Source organism: Fringilla coelebs, assembly GCF_963513975.1.
Source record: "Fringilla coelebs genome assembly, chromosome: 13".
In the NCBI taxonomy this organism is placed as follows: domain Eukaryota; kingdom Metazoa; phylum Chordata; class Aves; order Passeriformes; family Fringillidae; genus Fringilla; species Fringilla coelebs.
The window spans coordinates 3,899,143-3,918,964 of record NC_140039.1 but is presented as its reverse complement, the minus strand read 5'-3'; the positions used below and the strand labels follow the sequence as shown (position 1 = coordinate 3,918,964).

At 42.6% G+C, this 19,822-nt stretch overlaps 1 protein-coding gene across 1 annotated transcript; it reads right to left on the bottom strand.

Moving 5' to 3' along the window:
- Positions 1–1,346: 1,346 nt before the first annotated feature.
- On the bottom strand, positions 1,347–19,604 carry TAMM41 (TAM41 mitochondrial translocator assembly and maintenance homolog). Its single transcript, XM_084214300.1, has 8 exons — positions 19,408–19,604; positions 18,425–18,604; positions 17,035–17,127; positions 14,595–14,745; positions 12,329–12,474; positions 10,121–10,286; positions 8,026–8,088; positions 1,347–2,421 (listed from the first exon to the last, which is right to left on the bottom strand). The coding sequence occupies exons 1-8, from the start codon at positions 19,543–19,545 to the stop codon at positions 2,345–2,347; spliced, it is 1,014 nt and encodes a 337-aa protein (XP_084070426.1). The 5' UTR covers positions 19,546–19,604; the 3' UTR covers positions 1,347–2,344.
- Between the last annotated feature and the right edge of the window lie 218 nt (positions 19,605–19,822).

Genomic DNA, 19,822 nt, shown 5'->3' with positions numbered 1-19,822 from the left:
TGGCAGTGCATCAACAGATGGAGGGAACTGGGAACTATCGAGCTGGGATTTGCAAAACTCACTCCAAAGAGCAAGAAATGACTTCTTATATTGCTGTGCACAGAGTTCATAAAGCCAAATCGAACCTTGCAGCGGGTATCCAGCAACACAAGACAAACACAGCCAGCTCAGGTTACAGGAAGTGCACTAAAGTCCCACCTGTGCAGGGACAGAGGGATCCTCTGGCAGAGTGACAGTGACAAACAGCTCAGGGCTGGGCAGGGCCTGACTCCACACAGCATCTGCTGCACATAAAAAGAGTTAATTAGCTGCTAAACAGCCAGCACTACCTCACTTTTTTCCTTTCTCCCCACAAGAACATTATTTCTGGGATAAATGCTCAGGCAGCAAGGTGCAGGATGGAGCCTGGGCTTTCACTGTGGGAGTGAGGCCAGCTCATCTCACAGCAGACTGATCTGTCACTGCCCTCTCATGTTCTGAACCACCATTTCAGCAGCCAGCACCTTCAGAAACACCAAACCCTCCTTTTAAGTGTGGCTTTAACATTCAGAACATTCTCTTTAACGTTATTGCAAAGGGCTTTTACCTTTTCAAAGCAGCAAAGAAAACTGCTTTGAAATGCCAGCAACTGCATTTCATCATTAAAAAATTCCAGATTTACCTGAAAGTGGCTTAAATCCCCTAGTCCCACTTTTTATAATATAAACTTTTCAAACTGGGGACTTTGGCCTCTTACTAATAGGGCCAGAGAACGCCAGGGCCATACAAACATTTTTTTCCCCCTTAAAAAGGCTGTACCATCAACAAAGGGACATTTGAGGGGATTTGTTTCACACATTCTATCACCAATGGATAATGCAAAGTGTGAGGAACCTGCCTCTGACCTTAGAAAGTTTCCCAGTTATTTAGTTCCTACTTCACAGTAACGATTTCCTGAGTCTGGGTTAAAATTTCAAACTCAAGTATTTAAAAAGAATCAGTATTTAAAAGTCTCCCTGTGATTAAAGCAAGCCTGTGTGAGTCCTATTACATACAACAATGTATTTTCTGTTGTCCTTCTTAAATTTATGCTCTCAACTTCTCCCTGGAAACAATCAGCAGACAACTTCACTGCAATAATGTATTTTTTAAAGTGAGATCACTAAATCAAATGTAGCTTGAGAGATGGCCCTGATGATCACATAATACACAAAGAAAAAACCCAAACATGCTGATCAAGAAAGATACATTTTATTTCCCTTTTTTACCATTAAATTATTTTTATCATTGACAGTCTCACAAGGAAAATGAAACCTGAGTTTATTTCTATTAAGGAAAATTACCTAAATTAGCAAAACCACCTGAGTCAGTGTGAAAAGTATTCTATTTACAAAAGATCCTCCCAGTTTCCTGCACCAGACATGGATACTGCCAGCAATGCCCATTCTTTCATGGCATGATTAATGCAACAACTCATGTACAACTCCAATACTCTTTAGTTTAGCTCACTTAAAGGGAGTTCAAGTTTCATCTTTGTAGGCAGTACTTCAAGGGAAAAAAAAAAAAGACAATCAACCAATCTGTGCTTTTGTTCATAACACTCCCAATTTTCAAGTGTTTTGATGGAATCTTCTGCCAAACAACAAATATTGCATAATTCTGCCCAAGGAGGTCCATGGAATTCTGATTTTCCTTCCAACTCTGGCCCTTGTGACAATGCCCATGAATTGGACACTTTTCATCTGGTCCTCATGAGAGAACACACAATTTCATTATTATTAAATATCCTTATTAATTAATATTATTAAATATCCTTATTAAAGGATGTGACACCTGCCAAGCTGCTCTTTTCTCTCTCCCACACTGTGGCAGTTTTTGGGATTCAAGGTGCTACAGCGAGCATCCTCAGAGGAATTCCAAGGACAAACCTGTCAGGGCAGGAATGTCAGAGGGCACTTTCATATCTACTGAAATCTCAATGGATTCTCCAGTTCTGGAAATCCCTGAAAGAACTAAATTTGGGATATTGATCATTTTGAGACTCTGGGGGGTACTTGGGAAGTAAAGCTACCACCACATAGAAAATGAGTCACTTTGGGTTTTGTACAATCAATCATTTTTACTTAGGATTCTTCCAAATAGACAGGAAAATTCATTTCATTATTTACAGAGTATAATTCCTTTGCCCTATTGCCAACAAACCTCCCATTAAAAAAGTTCCTATTTCATTAAGAAAATTGGGCATGTAAATCATCAGAACAGACTTCTTAAATACACTGTAATCTTCTCAAGTATGCAAAGTCACATCTGCAAAACATTTAGAGAAAAAGTACCATTTATTTACCCATACACAGTATGTACAGACTCAGGATGGCTTCTTTAACTCTCCCTTTGCCATCTTATATAATTTCTTCAAACTGTAGATCACAGATTTCTTTGCCCCTAAAAAAGAAGAAAAAAGAGAAAAAATATCAACATTTTGCAATGCTGACTCAGTCAGAAGGTGCTTAGTGCATCAAATGAAGGATTCCCCTGGGGGAATGACAGCCTAATCCAGCAGGCAGACATGCAAATAACCTTCCTGTCACAGGCAGAATACAGTAAATAATGCCACTGAAAATACTTTTAATGCTATCAAAGCAGAGCAAATAGAGCAGAATTCTGGTAAATTCCATGCCATGGCATACAATAAAGGCAGACATCTCAATTTTCAGAGGTCCAGCAGCAGCTGTTGCCTCCAAGCATTTATGAGTTTTAGATATGATGAGACTGAGGATGACTCCCACAAAATTTGTAAAATGTATCCTTGGAGTTAAACAATTCCTGAAGTTCAAGCAGAGATGAGCCTTCTCTTACAGACCTAGAGTAAAAACCCACAGCCTTTTGCTGGGTTTAGTCACAGAGTATTTATAAATTTTAAACCAAATTACTGTTAGTCTTGGCATTTCAGGAGGGTTCTGAGATCCCAGCCAGTGCAGCTACTTGCTTTTCCTTTTTTGTTTAAAAAAATCACCCCAAACCAAACAAATAAACCCAAAACAACACACAGAGTGACTGCTCAGATTACAGCACACATCTCATCACACCCTTACAAATTCAGAACTGAAAAGGCAACTCTTTAGTGCTGCAAAAAAACTCTCATTTTGACACGTGCACAGATTAAAGGTGTAGTAAATTGTATTTACTACAATCTTTCCTATGTTTATTTAATTGAACACCTGACAAGACTGACTAAAAATACACAAGGAATTTAACCAAAAGTCACACAACATCACAGCCCAGAACACAAGGAAAGATTTGCAACAAACAAGGAACCACAACCCAAGTTTAGCCATGTGCTGCACTGGATTTCTTTAATTTTTGGGGGGGTGAGTGGGAGGGGCATAATAATAATACCTGATTTGGGAAGACCTCAAAAAAAAAGGAAAGTTAAAGAAATCAATGAAAGATAAAATATTTTAAGTGATAGATGCATTCAAATTCAAGTTGCAAGAAGACAAATTAGTTGGCAGCAAGAAGGAAAGGTGCATACTCATTTCTGAAGGAATGCAGCAGAAAAAGAAGCCTCTGATAACAGACTGCAGAGAATCAGTTCTGCACTTCTCATGTCTCCAACTGCAATTTAAATAAACTCAGCTTCACCTTGGGTAGGAAAACATCCATACATGTATTTTGAGCTGACAAACCTATCTGTATCCCATATGTAGGCTCCAATTTTTCCATATTTACTAGGTTTTTGCAAAAGCAAACACACTAATCAAGTCATGACAGGCTTTTCTTTGCAGCATCTCAAATAACAAATAAATAACCACGTAAATCCTGAAGTGCCTGATAAATCTGCATGGAGATTGCACACAGAGCAACAATTCCTGCAGCAGCACAAAGCCAGGCTGAGCTCTGGCACAGCACAAATGTTAAAAAAGTTAAAATTGTCTAAGTGTGGCTCTGGAAATGCCCAAGCTGCAGGATGCAGCCCCTCTGAGAGAGGAACTGCTGCTCTGCCATTCCAGTGAATTCCAGTGCTTCTGGAAGTGCAGTGCAGTGCAGCATGTGGCAGATGCACTGCAGCACAGCTGCTGCAGGACTGCAGGGAATGGTGCAGGCACTGCAGCCTGCAGGGAGATCACTGCTCCAGCCTGCAGGGAGATCACTGCTCCAGCCTGCAGGGAACAGTGCAGGCACTGCAGCCTGCAGGGAGATCACTGCTCCAGCCTGCAGGGAACAGTGCAGGCACTGCAGCCTGCAGGGAGATCCCTGCTCTCAGCCTGCAGGGAACAGTGCAGGCACTGCAGCCTGCAGGGAGATCAGTGCTCTCAGCCTGCAGGGAATGGTGCAGGCACTGCAGCCTGCAGGGAGATCCCTGCTCTCAGCCTGCAGGGAACAGTGCAGGCACTGCAGCCTGCAGGGAGATCCCTGCTCTCAGCCTGCAGGGAATGGTGCAGGCACTGCAGCCTGCAGGGAGATCCCTGCTCTCAGCCTGCAGGGAACAGTGCATGCACTGCAACCTGCAGGGAGATCACTGCTCTCAGCCTGCAGGGAACAGTGCAGGCACTGCAACCTGCAGGGAGATCCCTGCTCTCAGCCTGCAGGGAACAGTGCAGGCACTGCAACCTGCAGGGAGATCACTGCTCCAGCCTGCAGGGAACTGTGCAGCCTGAGGGTGATCACTGCTCCAGCCTGCAGGGAATGGTGCAGGCACTGCAGCCTACAGGGAGATCAGTGCTCTCAGCCTGCAGGGAGATCCCTGCTCTCAGCCTGCAGGGAAGGGTGCAGGCACTGCAGCCTGCAGAGAGATCACTACTCCAGCCTGCAGGGAGATCACTGCTCCAGCCTGCAGGGAACGGTGCAGGCACTGCAGGGTCATTGCTGCTCTCAGCTGCAGGGAATGCCGCAGGCACTGCAGGGTCATTGCTGTCATTGCTGCTCTCAGCCTGCAGGGAATGCTGCAGGCACTGCAGGGTCATTGCTGCTCTCAGGCCTGCCCACCTGCTCAGCAGCACATCCTTCCCGTCCCTCTGAGCTCCACCCGGGGCACGGAAGGAGCTGCTGGCCCCGCTGCCCCGCACAGGTTTGTCCATCCAGCTCAGCTGCTCCCCAAAGCAGCCCTCGGGCTGATCATTTACAGCTGCAGGAGAAGTTAATGGCTGTAATTACGGCTCTCTCTCAGAATCTGAAGCACTTGGACCACATGAAAATGTCTTTTACTTCAGCTCTGAAGCTGTGACTCGGTGGTTCCACCTCCCCTTTAGATTTTTCCACTGCAGGACACAGAACAAAGCCCTGATGCACATGGGACCGAGCCCACAGCGTTTGTGTAAACACAGCCGTGTCTGGTTTCACTTAACGCCCCACGCTGAGTTCTTTGCAAGTGTTGGTGCTGTAAGACAGGGTTTAGTTGGGATTCCCTCAAAGTGTCCTGCTAGGTTTGCCTGGCTGCAGTGTCTTGGACTGCCTTTGGATGGATGTACTGCTGGACAGCTGTTATGTGGAGCAAATAATTATATATTTGTAGTGTGGCAAGCACAGATATATGCATATTTACAGATATTTACAGTGAAGCCAGCAGTTATCTGCTCAGACAGCTGATGAAGAGAGTAGTTATCACAAAACCTGAATATTTGATATGTAAACTCGCTCCTTAAAAAAAAACAAACTTGAAAACAAATGCTATTCAGAACATTTGTCCTAACTTAAAAGTATCTTGAACAAATGAAACCTGCTCCTTTAAAAAAAAAAATCCTTGAATCCTTGAAAATAAATGCTATTCAGAACATTTGTGCTAACTTAAAAGTATCTTGGACAAATGCTTCAATTGATGATTTATGCTCTAAGACTGTATTTATAGAAAAATTTTCAAAGCTTGCAGCATTCCTTAAGTGAAATATAAAGAAGAAAGAAGCTAAAGAAGTATCAACATCTCCTTCAGAGGAGCTAAATATAAGAGTTGCAGAGTGAGTTCCCAAAGCCCAGGCAGGCTCTGGCTATGTGGGAAAACAAATCAAAGCCTGGTGCCATCTCTAATGGGAAACAGAGAGGCAACCTCACCACAGCCTCAAAGAAATACACAGGCACATTTTCAAAAACTAAATAGGGCATTTAACAACAAACAAAAACACAGAGCTGGGGCTCCACTTGAAAACCACACTGGCAGAGAAAGATGAGAGAAGTTCTCTTAAATGGGTTGAAATTCCTTCTTGTGCTCCTTGCCAGTAATGTTCATACCCAGCATGGCATCTGAGCACAGCTATTGCTGATTTACCATTGAATTTAGAAATGCTGGACATTGCACTGCCATGCTGTGGCCCAGAGCAGGCATCTCACCTTTGCTGGTGTTCTTGAGATAAAATATTCAGCCAGAGAAACCAGATTGTGTCCCCTAGAACACTTCAAAAAGAGTCATGGCCAGCTAATGAAAACATTCTTTTGCAAGCAAAGTACTTGTACAGTTATTAGGAACAGCAATAAAAAGCCAAAGCTCAATGGAGCCACAGATTTCATGATTCTCTTTCATAACTCTTATTTTAAGCTACTATTCCTGACATAAGCACTGCAGTAGGTCAGAGCCTTATATTTTTCCTAAAGTCTTTACTAGAAAGTGTGAAAATAGGTCTTAGGGGAACAGAATCTTAGACAAGATTTGGAAAAAGAATAAAGAAAGAAATGCAGCATCCTTAGGGACTGAATTTAAAGCTCCACACTTTCCTGTTAAACACATTCCTTGCCTGAATCAAGCAAATATTTTCATGCAGGAGCCACATTCCTGTTTTCTCTGTGTAAATTCTATATCCTATGAACATGGAGAGCCCCAAGAGCTGGCACAGCCAGGAATGCTGCCCCAGTGAGACATTTGAAATTAAGAAACAATGATGAGGAGAAAAATCTTCATTAGAAGACACTGACAGATCTAATATCAACTCAGTCATATGAGTTTGGAGACAAATATTAAAAAAAATTTAAAATGGCAAAAGGATTTTGCTAATTAACTCTAAAGCCGTGGACACCCATCCCTCCTCAATTCCAGGGCAGATCACACAAACATCACACTTCAAAAATACTAAGGTGACATCCTTGAGCAGTGAAATTTCACTCCTGAATTCTGTCACTAATGGTTTTGATCAGATTCTGGCAGACAAGTGTAAATACATTTTTAAAAAACCAACCCACCTCCAAAAAACTAAATAATGAAAAAAAGTAAGAAAAATCCACCCCCCCAAGCCTCCTTGCTTAAATTTGGCTTGTGCTGGAGGCAAAAGCTCAAAATTGCTTTGCTCTACTTAAACCAAATCACAAAAATATGTTTTCACCACAAAAACCACTAGTAGAAAATAGTTTTTAAATTCAACTCTACATAACTGATTAGAAGGAAACTACAGGTTGTTTGAAAGAGAAAAAAGCCACTATAGATAAAGCAAAGAGCAGTTAAGAGCAAGGGAAATAGAGACATTTCCCAAATAACTGATTTCAGGTGCATGAAGCAGAATGATAAAAATGATAAAATGATGATAAAATGATGATAAAAATGCCAAGTGGTACTCAGAGATCCATAATCACTCCCCAAAGTGTCAGTGACTGACTGCATGACAAACAAGGGGAGCTACAGAGCCTCAGAGGTGATTTATAACCCCACAGTTTAACCATTTCTGTTCTACTCTGCACTTACCCAGCTCTGCCCCATGGGACACCTTGAATTCAAGGGAATAACCTGAATTCAACAGGAATAACAGTGGTTTTAACCCCTCCCTTCCAATTCTTTTGCTTCACAAAACCTCTGCACAGCTCCAGAAACAGAGAAAATGAAAGCTGATGTTGTTGTTTGGTTTAAGATGTTGTTGTTGTTTTAAGAGTCACACAGACTCCTTTCAGCATTTTAAAATTTTGAAAGAAAGCCTCTGCTTTAAATGTTGCTTTTATTTTCCAGGGATTTTTAGCAAAACACACAAAAAGTTTATTCTCTAAACCCCTGTAACAAGACAATCTTGGGGCCCTGTCATTTTTGCTGTGTGAAATCAGCAGGCCCACATTGACAGAAACCCCACACATTCTTACCAGCTGTCAGGATGGTTTTAACACTCTGCACTATACTGGAGGATCTCACAATTGCTGAAATGCCTGCAGAGGGAAAAGCACACAGATGTTACCCATCCAGCACTTGTGTGGGGATTCTTTTCCCCTCCACCATGCACAAGTTAAATATTGTTCCAGTTATACAATCAAGCCAGCCTGAAAGTAAAACATACACTGAGAAAATTTGGGTTTGCTCTGCTTTTTCATACTAATTAAAAGTATTCTCTAAACTATTCTAATTTCTTTTATATGTAACATACAGAAAAAAAACCCCAAATCACTATTAAAACAGACAGCAAGCAGTAGGAATGATCAAATCCATTTATTTAGTGTTCTCATTAGCTCTCTACTAAGATGATTAACCACGAAGGATTCAGAGTTGTTTCATCTAAGTGCTGGTAAATTAACATTCTAGAGCAGAACAAATGACACCCCCTGTTTACCACTACAAGAAAGTGGGGTTTGGCACTTCTCTGATCAAGCAGAGATACCTCTATCATGCAGCTCTTCCCTGGCTTCTCTAAATTACAGCTTTTGGAGATAAGGCTTGTTTGCCACTTTGCACTGGGGCACATTCAGTTGTCATTGTCCAGGGGTTCTTAACAGAACAGTTTGAAAAATGTTACATTTTTTTCAGAACTATGAAGCTGTATTTGTTCTAACACATATAAAAGCATACTGATATGTACAAAACTACTCACATCACTAAATAATTGAAAGAAATGTAGAGCTGCAGCAGTCTCAGAGCTAATCTTCCAAACTGACACATTCTGCATAGAATATAATTTCAAATATTTGAAAATCCTGCTTCCATACTGAAGAACAAAGCTTAGCACAATCCATGTGTAAGTAAGGATACAATATTCCACTGTAAAATCATCTGAGGGGTAGGAATAGGGAAGGTAAAGGAACAAATTGTGTTGATGTAGCAGAGTATCTTGGGACAATGCAATTCAGCTTGAGTAATCAGCTCTGTCTTGTAGGATTCCCAAATGGCTTGGCCTGGCCTTTACCCAGATTGATAAATTAGGAAAATGCTTTGGTTACAGAAGTGAAAGAATATCTTGATGTGTTCTCCTAAAAGTTTAAACTGCAGGGCTGAGAAGATGTGTCCAGTTTGCTGCTGCACTGCTGCTCCCTGTGCAGCCACAGCTACAGAAATACAAGCACAGCACCATCAGAGCTCTGTGTGCAGCTCAAACACTGCTCCCTGCTCCCAGACCCAGCTTTTAGCCCTTGGCTGCTCCAGCCCAAGAAAGAAACTGAACAGCTCCTTATCCAGGTGCAGCTCATCCCAGGCTGTCCATGGAGAACTGCAGCACCCAGGAGATTTATTTCCCCCTCAGAAATCAGGCTGAGAGCTCCCTCAGCTCCCTGGTTAGTGTCTAGTGGCTCCCAGGTTTCTTGGGAATTTTTGCTGTGCTCAGGGAGCTTGCAAAATTTACTACCTGGAACAGAAAATGTGCCAGGTTCTTCAAATGCATAAAGGACCCCAAGTACTAAACTTTTTCATTTTCCTGCAGTGTAGCAGAACATTAGTGTCTGCAGCATCAGCTTTAACTTGCTCATATGACATAATGCTGCCTCAGAGCAGTTGTGCTGATGAGAAGCACCTCAGCCTTTTCCCTCCGAGCTGGAGCTCTCTGCCAGGGCTCACATGTCTGGGCTAACCACGATGACTGCCAAGGGAAATGTCAGCAAGTCAGAAAATTACCTCAGCCTCGCAATCTCTGACTGGGAGGATATAAAGCTCAGTATTTTGATGAAGTTTTGCCTGAAAATGGAAGCACCAGAGTTAGGTGATCTAAGCAAGCCACACTATTACTCCTTAAATTCTGCCTCTTTCAGGATCCAAACCAAAACACATCTTTCTGTATCACTAGGAACGCTATTGATATTTTTCAGATAACCTGTCTGCAATCAAATCCAAACTCAGGTATTCAGGAATGGATTTCATTATTATGTCCTGGATTTTTTCACCCTTCTCTTTAACCCATCTGAAACAGGAGAACATATTCAATAGACTTGTGTATCTATCATGGCTTAAAGGAGATTACAGACACTGGTCCAGACCTACCTTGATGCACCAGATATCCACAGTCAGGGTCATTGGCAACTTGCAGTAAAATTTCTTCCACGTCTCTGTTCTTTCCAGGAGGGTTTACCAGAGCAGTTATCTTTTGCTGCAGAGTCTTTGGCAAAGCCATAAGTTGTGTAAACTGACCTTCTGGACTTTTATCAATCTGAATGTTATAAAAGTAAGACATTAAAAACTTTCAGTTCTCTTTTTTTTTTTTTTAAGAAGTCAGAAAGTTGACCTCTGATAAATATCTCACAGAACCTGATCCATTTCACTAGAAAAGGTCCTTGACAATGCTAATAAAAACTTCCCAAGAACAGGGAAATGCAGCATCTCAGTTTTCAACTAGAAGAATGAGTCACTGCAAGGGTTTTTATTCAAAGGAAGACACACATGATCTTGCTGTGTCTGCAAGTAAATGTTCATTGAAACTCTATCATTTTTGTTGTATCCAATTTCCTCTGGAAACATAAGTACAGGACAATAAAAAAAAGCTCCCCAAAGACCCCTCAGCTGAGTTTCTTCTGCCTGAATATAATCAAACTGCAGACACACACACACTTCATGTTTAGCTCAAAAACCATTTTCTCTGCTTTCAACTCCACATCTGGTTTGTATAACTTGAAGAAAACATTCATCCCACATTTTGCAATCTAAATCAGAAATCCAACGAGCCTTTTTTGAATACAATGATACCAACGTGCAGGCCCGGACAGATTTCTCCAGAATGCAACGCACGATGGGGCAGAGCTCTCCAAAAGAGGAGGAAAATCTGAAGAGCTCCATTCCTCCCACACAAGGTTTTAGCCACTTCACGGAGACATCAGACAGGAGTCTGATTGCCCTCTCCACTCCCTTTTGTCAGTGTGGAGAAAATGATCTCCAGATGAGTCAGCCACAACTGCAGAGGCAGCGAGAGCGAGCAGCTCTGAGCTGTGTGTGGGAGGAATCTGTGCCTCAACCAGAGCTCAGGGCTGGGCTCTGCCTCCCCTGCTTCTGAGGGACCCCTGAAGAAGGAATTCTCTCTGTAGCTCTGCATCTCCTGGAGAAGGGGTTCCATTCTGTTCACTGCACCCCCAGCAGCACTCAGCCACCTCAGGCTGGGCAGTAACTGCCAATAAGCACAGGAGGGTGTGAGCAATAAAGTATTAAACACTTGGTTGATTAAATGCCCTCATTTTGTTGTTGATTTGAAGCAGTCTTGATGACTGTTATGGGATTGTGGAGAGATTTATTATCCAGCAATAAATTTGCAGTATGCTACCAGGATTCATTTAAAGGATTTTTTTCTTGAAGGAAGCATTACTAATTCTTTCCCAAATTCATTTAAATATTGCTTGTACCAAACTGTTCACAAGCAATAAGAAAACATGGAGACAGCTGCAGGATAATACAAGTCTGCCTGTATTTTACCCCAAAGCATTGCAGTGAAACTGTTTACTGTACTCAAGCCTGCAGTTAAAGGAATTTCTAATAAAGACACATCCTAAAAGGTGGCTTTTGGGAGAGAATTACCAAGGCTTGAGGATAAAGAGATGCCCACATCCAAGAGGCAAGTGGTGCTATTTGTGACTTCACCATGAAGTTTATATCACACTTGAATATTCACACAGGGACATGAAGATTACAAAAGGGAAAATTGCTACTGACTGTGGCATCTCTCCCCTGACTGCAATGTTACACAAGAAAAATGGAATTCAAGATATTGATCACTTTGGATTTCCCAAAAACCTACGGGAAAATGGTTTTGTATGGGTATTAATGCCAGAATTTCACTAGGGTTTAGTCAGGTGATCTCCATAGCTGGAACTTGAGGAGGTTTTTTTGTGAGATGCAGTTTTTGATTGCAGAAAGTTGCACCTCTGAGTTACAGCCTCATCCCTCTAACACAAACCATCTGTTTATTCCTCACTTCCTAGCCTGTCATTTCCATGTGGAAGCCATTAGAACACACGTTTTACAGTGATCTTCTCTGGTTCCCTTGCTGGGGTCTATTCTGTGCTCATACTCAGAGAAAATGAGCAGTAGCTCCTCCATATGAAAAACCTGGCATTTAAGGCAAGTCTGCTGGTTGCAGAATTAACCAAACAACAAACAGCAAGCACAGAGCCTACAACTGCTCTCCTGGTGCATGGCACAATTCCTGCCTTCTGTCAGTGATGAAGCACTTGCTTGTTTGAAAGCTGTTTGAAGGAGAACACTTGCCTCGAGCCTTCCCAGCTGGTGCTTGTACACCACTTGAGGGCAGTCCTGGAGTATGGTACTGTACAGCTTCTGGAAATGGGGAATGTTGGGCTTCACTATGTTCTGCACTTTGAATCTGTCCTCCCCTATGATCATTCTGAAATCACCTAGGTAGGAAAAGAGAGAGTTAAGCTATTAGGAAAACCCCAAAAACATGAAGGAGAATATAATAGAAATCAACATAGTACAGTACAGAGTGTCATCTAAATCTCTGCTCTCCAGTATTAAGTATGCCAATATAATCATCTTCTAATAGTCAAAACAAAACTATTCAAACGCCTTCAAGCATAGAAAAAATGTCCTTGAAGGCACACATTGGTACGTGGCCTCTGATACAATGTCATCAGCCTGCCTGTCCACATCTTCACACGGAAACAAAGTAATTCCAGCTGTCAAGTACCAGTCACAGTCTTTGCAAACATACCCTCAGTCTCAACAATTACCAAAAAAATTGCCCAGTCCTCATACTCTGTATCCACAAGCAAATGGGCTTAAATTTTCCAATTTGAGAGGTAATAATTCTGCACTCCAAGGGCAGTACCTGGAGTTCAGCTAACAGCAGTCACTGTAAGATCACTGGATCGCTTTCCCTCTTAGCCATGTACTGTGTCAGTAGTTTCAAAAAGCAATTCCTTTTAACACCACTGTTACGTTACTGGCCTTTACACTTTCTTTTCAGATACATACTGAGAAGTTTCAAAGAGGATAAATGAAAAGCCAGTCAGTCTGTATGAAAGCATTCCACTACCTGTTAGGTACCAGCCTGGCTGCTTGCTGGGTTTCCAGCCAGGAGCTGGATGCTCAGTGTAGCTTGTACCAACAACCAAAGCTCTGAATCAATTCCTTTTCCCACTTCCCACATTCAGGAGATAAATGTTGTTGAAAGGTGCCAACTTGCTAGCCTTCCTTAGTTTATTTCAGTTTATGCCGAGCCACAAAACAAACACTTCACATATAAATGGTACTGACTCAGTGCTCTCAAAAAAATGCAGGAAAAAAATAAGATAAACATTTTCTAAATTAAAGCATTAACAACTCTCCTCAGCAGTCTCCAAGGAGACTGATTAGAGTAACACATAAAATCAATTTTGTCTACTAGTACAGCCTCTGAAAGACTTAACAAAATGGCAGCAAAATAAATATCCACAAGCAGCCTTTCCCTTGTACATTCCCAGCTGGGAGCTGCGTTGCTTCAGCTTTGCTCACACAGCACAGCCAGTCTCAGCATTTTACTGATTTTTGTTTAATTGCACTGTTTCAAAGAGCATTTAAAAAGCATCTTGGTCAGTAGTGCCCAGCAAGAATCCAGTGGCAGTGCTGGGCAGGTTTCAGGTGGGCAGATGAGCACTGAACATCCCTGGCTGGCAATCCCACTGTCAGCACCCTCTTCCTGGTGCTTTAAAGCAGGCAACAATTCAGGAGAGAACTGCTCTGGAAAAGCGAGCTGCAATCTGAACTGCCCTGAGAAGCGTTACATAAAACAGTGACACTCCTCAGTACAGCCAAGCTGCAGCTCAGACCCCCCCTGTGCTTCCTTTAAAAGCCAAAACTGCATTTCTGTATGAACCAAGGAAGTGCTCTGTAAAGTACAACTCCAACCAAACGCCTTCACAGTAATTCCAGTAAGGATGTCAACATTTAAAAAGCAACGCTGAGTTAAATTGTAACAATCACATCTTATATTGAAAAACCATTTGCAGTAGTTTTTTCAATATTTTTCCTTATCAATTTCCTAAAAAAAAGGAACTCAACAAAAACCAACCAGAAGTGTTAAATGTAAACAAAGAATCATAATCAGGATCTTTAAGTTAACTAAGTAAGAGCCTTAAACACAGCACACTCAAAAAGAGATGACAAGGTATGAGTCAGACTATCAGATGACTCAACATTGCACAGAGTGGAAAGAAAAAAAAATTTTTCCCAAGGTTTTGAAACATTCCACCAAAACACAATCCATGCAAACAGGAGAGAACCCCCATTATTTCATCACATCCAATCACTCACACTGAGCTGCTCATAAACCAAGCAGGTACAGGCAGCGTTGCTGAGGCAGCTGCACCTATTTCCTGTGAATAAACCCAATTACTGGAGCTGTTACATAACCACCATTCAGAGAGAATTCTTGATGAGGGCCCAAAGCAAGGAGGGAGATGACTGATCACACATGAGACTCCAACTGTGCTCCAACTCCAGCTCTTCTCAGCCACCTGAGACCCCCCACACTCACCAGAGTAGGAGAGCCCAGCAATCTGCAGGTAAAGGTCCTCTTCAGAGAAGCTCTCTGGCAACATGAGGAAGGATGCTATCACTGCACTCTTCAGGTTGCTGACAAGGGCAGCTTGCAGCTTGCTGTTCTCATTCTGGGCCAGGATTTTCACCTGGAAAACAAAGCCATTTGGAAGCAAGACCTCAGCAAAGTGCTACTGAAGTTGGAGCTAGAAATGTTACTTCTTTTTCATGCCAGATTGAGTAAGAAATTAATTTAAGAGTGGATCTTACTATCATGGTACAACAAGTACTAGAGTATCCCCACCACGTGAGAGAAAGGAACCTGTTTTTAAGAATTAACACTCTGCTAGAAAAAGCTGTTTTCACACACAGGTTTGGAAGTGCTGTATGCACCAGACATGAGCTAATCTCTGAAGAGCTAGTCACCCTTTCATACTTGTGAATTTAAGATTAATCAGAACAGGAAATATGAATGCATCAACAGAAATACTTCACATGTGATTGTGCAATAAGAAAAAAGACTATACTAAAAGAGAACAGAACACCAGACAGAATTAACTTTTCTTCTTCATCTTCATTCCTTTTATTTTTTAAATAGAGGACTCCCCTAACAAATGCTTCAAGTAATTTCTCAGATAGGAGTTGTCCTAGAAGAAGCAGGGTTTTATTTTTGCACCTGGCATGAGCAGAATGTGAACTCGAGGGGATCTTCACTTACCCATGAGGAACAGATCACTTGAATGTCTCTACCTGCCACAAGAAGGGTTTATTTTTAAGAAACATTGCAACTGTTCAAGACCAACTACAGAATCCAATCACCTAGGGTATGGAAATACACTGGAATGAAAAGCAGACCTTTGCTAAGAACTGAAATAGAAACACTGGCAGATGAAGGGAAGCTGGTTTAGGAGATGGATAACTGTGCACTTCCAGAAACAACTCCCCTAGGAATCCCTGCTTGGTGGGAGTTTGTCTTTTTCAAGTGGTCTGGTTAAGCAATGCTGTCTTGATAAAAGGCAGCTTTTTAATATTTGTTTACCTTTGTGAACAAAGGTAGTCCTCTTGATTTTTCTCAAATCTCATCAAGCAATTCACTTAGATGTACATTCCTAAATTGTTGCTACAGGGAAATCTAAAGGAAGTCAGAACAGAAAAATCTGTGGTGGCACCCCAAGCAGTCACAGAGGTGACTGCAATACCTCAGGATTGCCATGGAAACATCAGCAAGTTATGGACATGCTAAGGACACCACAGTTAGAGCCTTTTAAAACATGAAACTCAGCAGAGATGCTATTCCTCCTCATGGAAGACACCAGCCTTGCCTTAGAGAAGCAAAAGGAATAACCTCCTCCGTTCCTAAAAATACCCCCTAATATAAAGCAGGATTTTTTGGAAAGAAAATAATACAGCAGGCTTCAAATCAGAATGCCTGAAACACTGATAGCATTTATGAACAAATTTTCAATGGTTCAGAGAGCTGCAAATCTCCCAGGAAGTCAGAGTGCAATGGTTATCCCCCTGGTAAAACATGAATGTTGATTCTTGGGGTAAATCTGACAGAGCACCGCAGTTAAGGAAGGCTTTTTCACAGTACAGAGAATTTATATTCACTGTACCATGCCACAAATCAAAGCAGCAGCAAATGCAGTTCCACTGAAAACAACTATTCACTATTCACTGTTGAAGTGCCATCCAGAATTCTCCCTTCACTTATCTTTCTCAATGGATTAAGTTTCCTCCTTTACAAAGATAACAGCTGCTCTAACCTGGATCATGCTGTAATTCATCTCTGGAGATAAAGCCAGCAGTCTGAGACAATCTATTCAAACTTCCACTCCGAGTTTTTTAGCTAAACCATAACTAACTTCTCTTCCAAGACCTGAAGAGATTTCTCCTTCTATTCTCCCCCTCCCCTGGTAACAAATTTTCCCTTAGCACTGCTGCCATCTGCTGAAAGCACAACGAGGCAGGCACAAGGGGGAAAGCAAAGATTATTTTTTATGGTCCAAATATGGAGGAGAAAAACCAACCATGGTTCATTCAGTTATGAACCAGACAGTAACTGCACAGCAAAGCTGCTTTCATCTTTAAAGATTTCCATTCTTGAGCTGTGTTAAATTTTGGCCACCCTATAATCTGTTATAAAAGGCAAATAATACATTTAACATTAAAGGGACTTGGCATTAATAGAGTTATTCAAGATTTACTACAGGCACAAAACTGTTATTAATATACTCCCCTTTAGGGGTTCTTTTTCCACAGAACATCATGAGGAACTACATTTCACCTCCTCTCTGAGAGATTATCCCTCTGGGGCTACACCCCTAAACCAGGGCAGATTATTTGAGCACAGATCCCTGACAGATAAAAGTTCAAACTCTGATTATTTTCCAGCCCTGTAATTTCCTGCATTTCCAGAGAGAAAACGGAGCAGTTACCGGCTTCTGCAGGCGCCCAGCCACATAGAGAGTTTTCCAGTGAAACAAATCCTCAATCAGGGCATCAGTGCTAATTACTCCATATTTTATCATCTGGAAAAAAACAAAGCAAAAGAAAGGCTTTTGAAAAAACTTATACCTGCATTGTTTTCCCCACGTGGAACTTACTACTTGCTATAACTGTCCTTAATCCCAAGGCACACATACCTCCAATAAAAAACTGGAAAATATTTTAATGTTTTAATTAACACATGAGGTAAAAGAAAAATCTCCTTCCTATTTAAACTCAAACTTCTGCAGGCAGAAAATGGAATGCAAAGATCTTTTCTAGAACCAAAGTCACAATTAAGTCAGCAGCCAAATATTACAACAGCTGGAATAATCCACATTAGCCTTAATGATATTAAAAAATATCATTAAAGATTTATATTTATTAAAAATATTTCAAAATACTCAAGCAATAGTTTGTCAGAGACTTCAATTACAACCTCCAGACACTTATGTATCCTGTTACTGGGAGGTGGGGTGTGTATCAGGGAGTTTTTTTTTTTGCTCTTTGATATTAAGAAAAAAAAAATTGTGATCTTGCAGCTTATTGTATGTAACTGGAAAAAACAGAGGACTTTCCACAGAATTTCCAAAGATTATCACCACAGCAAGGCAGCCAGAATTTCTGGATGCCCAAGGACCACAGGCTGTGATATGACTGAGTCATGAGAGCATAGGAGCCGGGCACGAAGAGCCAAGATCACAATGTCATGGCAAACACCACTGGTCCTTCAAATGAAATCCCAAATCTCTTTTTACATCAAACAAATAATGGGTAAACCCCAAAATCTCATACAGGGACAAGAACAGAAAAACTAACAGTGTTTCCCTCGCTCCTCCCTACCAAACACAGAGGTGCAGGAACAGGACAAGAACCACTCACCAGAATTACTGATCACACCCATGCCTCACAGGTCAGGATATGAGGCACTAAAGCACACAAATAGCAATTCCAACTTGCTGTTGTAACTTGCATTTTATATCAAACAGCCCACTTTGCTGTTACTACGTGGTCAGCTGCTGAAATGAAGCACCACCAAAACTTCACCAGCACCAAAACTGGCTGGCAGAAAGCAATAAGGAACATAAATCCAGTTCCTGAAACGCTTTAGCTCGAAGTTCCAAACACTGCTGACACTTCTAAGGTGCAAGACAGGCTGCTCTGTTTGCTTTTTAATTAAAATGCTGTTAGTGAAGCAGACATAAATATTGAAGATACCACGAGTTCATCTACAATTACAATCTGCAATATTTGCTTCCTGAAATCTGCTTTAAGCTAATCATTTTAATACTTCACAGACATAAATATTTGACTTAATTCACTCAGACTACTTGCACTTACCCTGCCATTGCATGGCACTAAGGTGTTGTAGTAAATTCCTGCTCCATATCTCTGTATTGTACTTATCTTTTTGGGCCCAAAAAATTTAAGGAAGGAATAATGACTGCTGTTCTTTAACAAGTTCGTCATATGCCAGGTCACAACATCATCAACAGCAAACACAAAGTCCAGCATATTTGTCTGAGGATAACAAGAGAAGTGGTGGGGTTTAAATCTCAAGAAGAACCAATGTTATCATAATAATTTAAGATATACACAGTATCAAACTTCCAACTAAATATTTTTCATGAGTAAAAAAATAAAAATAAAACCCAAACCACAAGTATTAATATCAGATACAGTTCAAAGGTTCCAGCGAAGTTGGATGATTATTATCATGTATATCAGACAGTCCAAAATTCTCCTGTCCTGGTGAAGACCAAAATTCAACCCCCCAAAAGAGGGGAGCAGGTGGGGGATGTTCAGCACCCTACCCCACAGCCCAGTGGAACAGCTTACAGAGCTAATGGGCAGCACTTTGGCCATGAACGGGGGGAATGTGGGCAGATAAAGGCACCACCCGAGAGCTGGCAGCGAGGAACCGCATTTCTAGGATATTCCTTTGTAGTGTAGTCCTTTGCTTTTCTCAACACAACCCAAAAAATAAAAATAAACATTATTTCCAAACTGCGGCCCTCAGAAGATGAGGAAGCTCCCCAGACTGCCATTTCGGTGCGGCAATACATTTGAAATTCCCCTCACACGGTGCACAGCAGTGGCACGAGATGCAGTAACTCTGAAAAAGCAGAGGTAAACAACCTGACACAAACTCGGGCTGAGAGGGACCCCGAGCCGCCCACAGTGACAGCCCCACTGCCGGGACCGCCCCGGACACCCGCCCTCGCCGTGCCCCGGGGGTTTGGGATCGCTGCCCCTCGCCGTTCACACGCCGCAGGGCCGGAGCGGCTCCGCTGCGCGGAACGCCGCGGGGCCCGAGCGCTCACCTCGCCGTACTCGGCCGAGGCTCCGGCCTGCCGGAACACCCCGGAGCCGTAGGCGAACGCCAGGCTGAGCTCCTGCGGGAAGTGCGCCAGGACCCGGCGGAACTTCACGGCCGAGCTGGACAGCACGGGCAGCGCCATGGCCCCGGGCCCGCCCGGCCTGGCCTGGCCCGGCGCTCCCGCCCACCGGCGGCGGGAGGAGAGGCCGCGCCGGGGGAGCGGCCGCGCCGCGCTGCGCCCCCTGCGGCCCGGCCTGGGCATGGCGGGCTGGCCGCAACGCCGGGGCTGGGCGGGCCGGGGGGCGCTGACCGGGACCCGCTCCGCCTCCCCTCGGTGCTCGGTATCCCCTCGGTGCTCCTCTCAGCGTCCCCTCGATCCTCAGCGTCCCCTCAGTGCTCCACTCAATGTCCCCTCATTG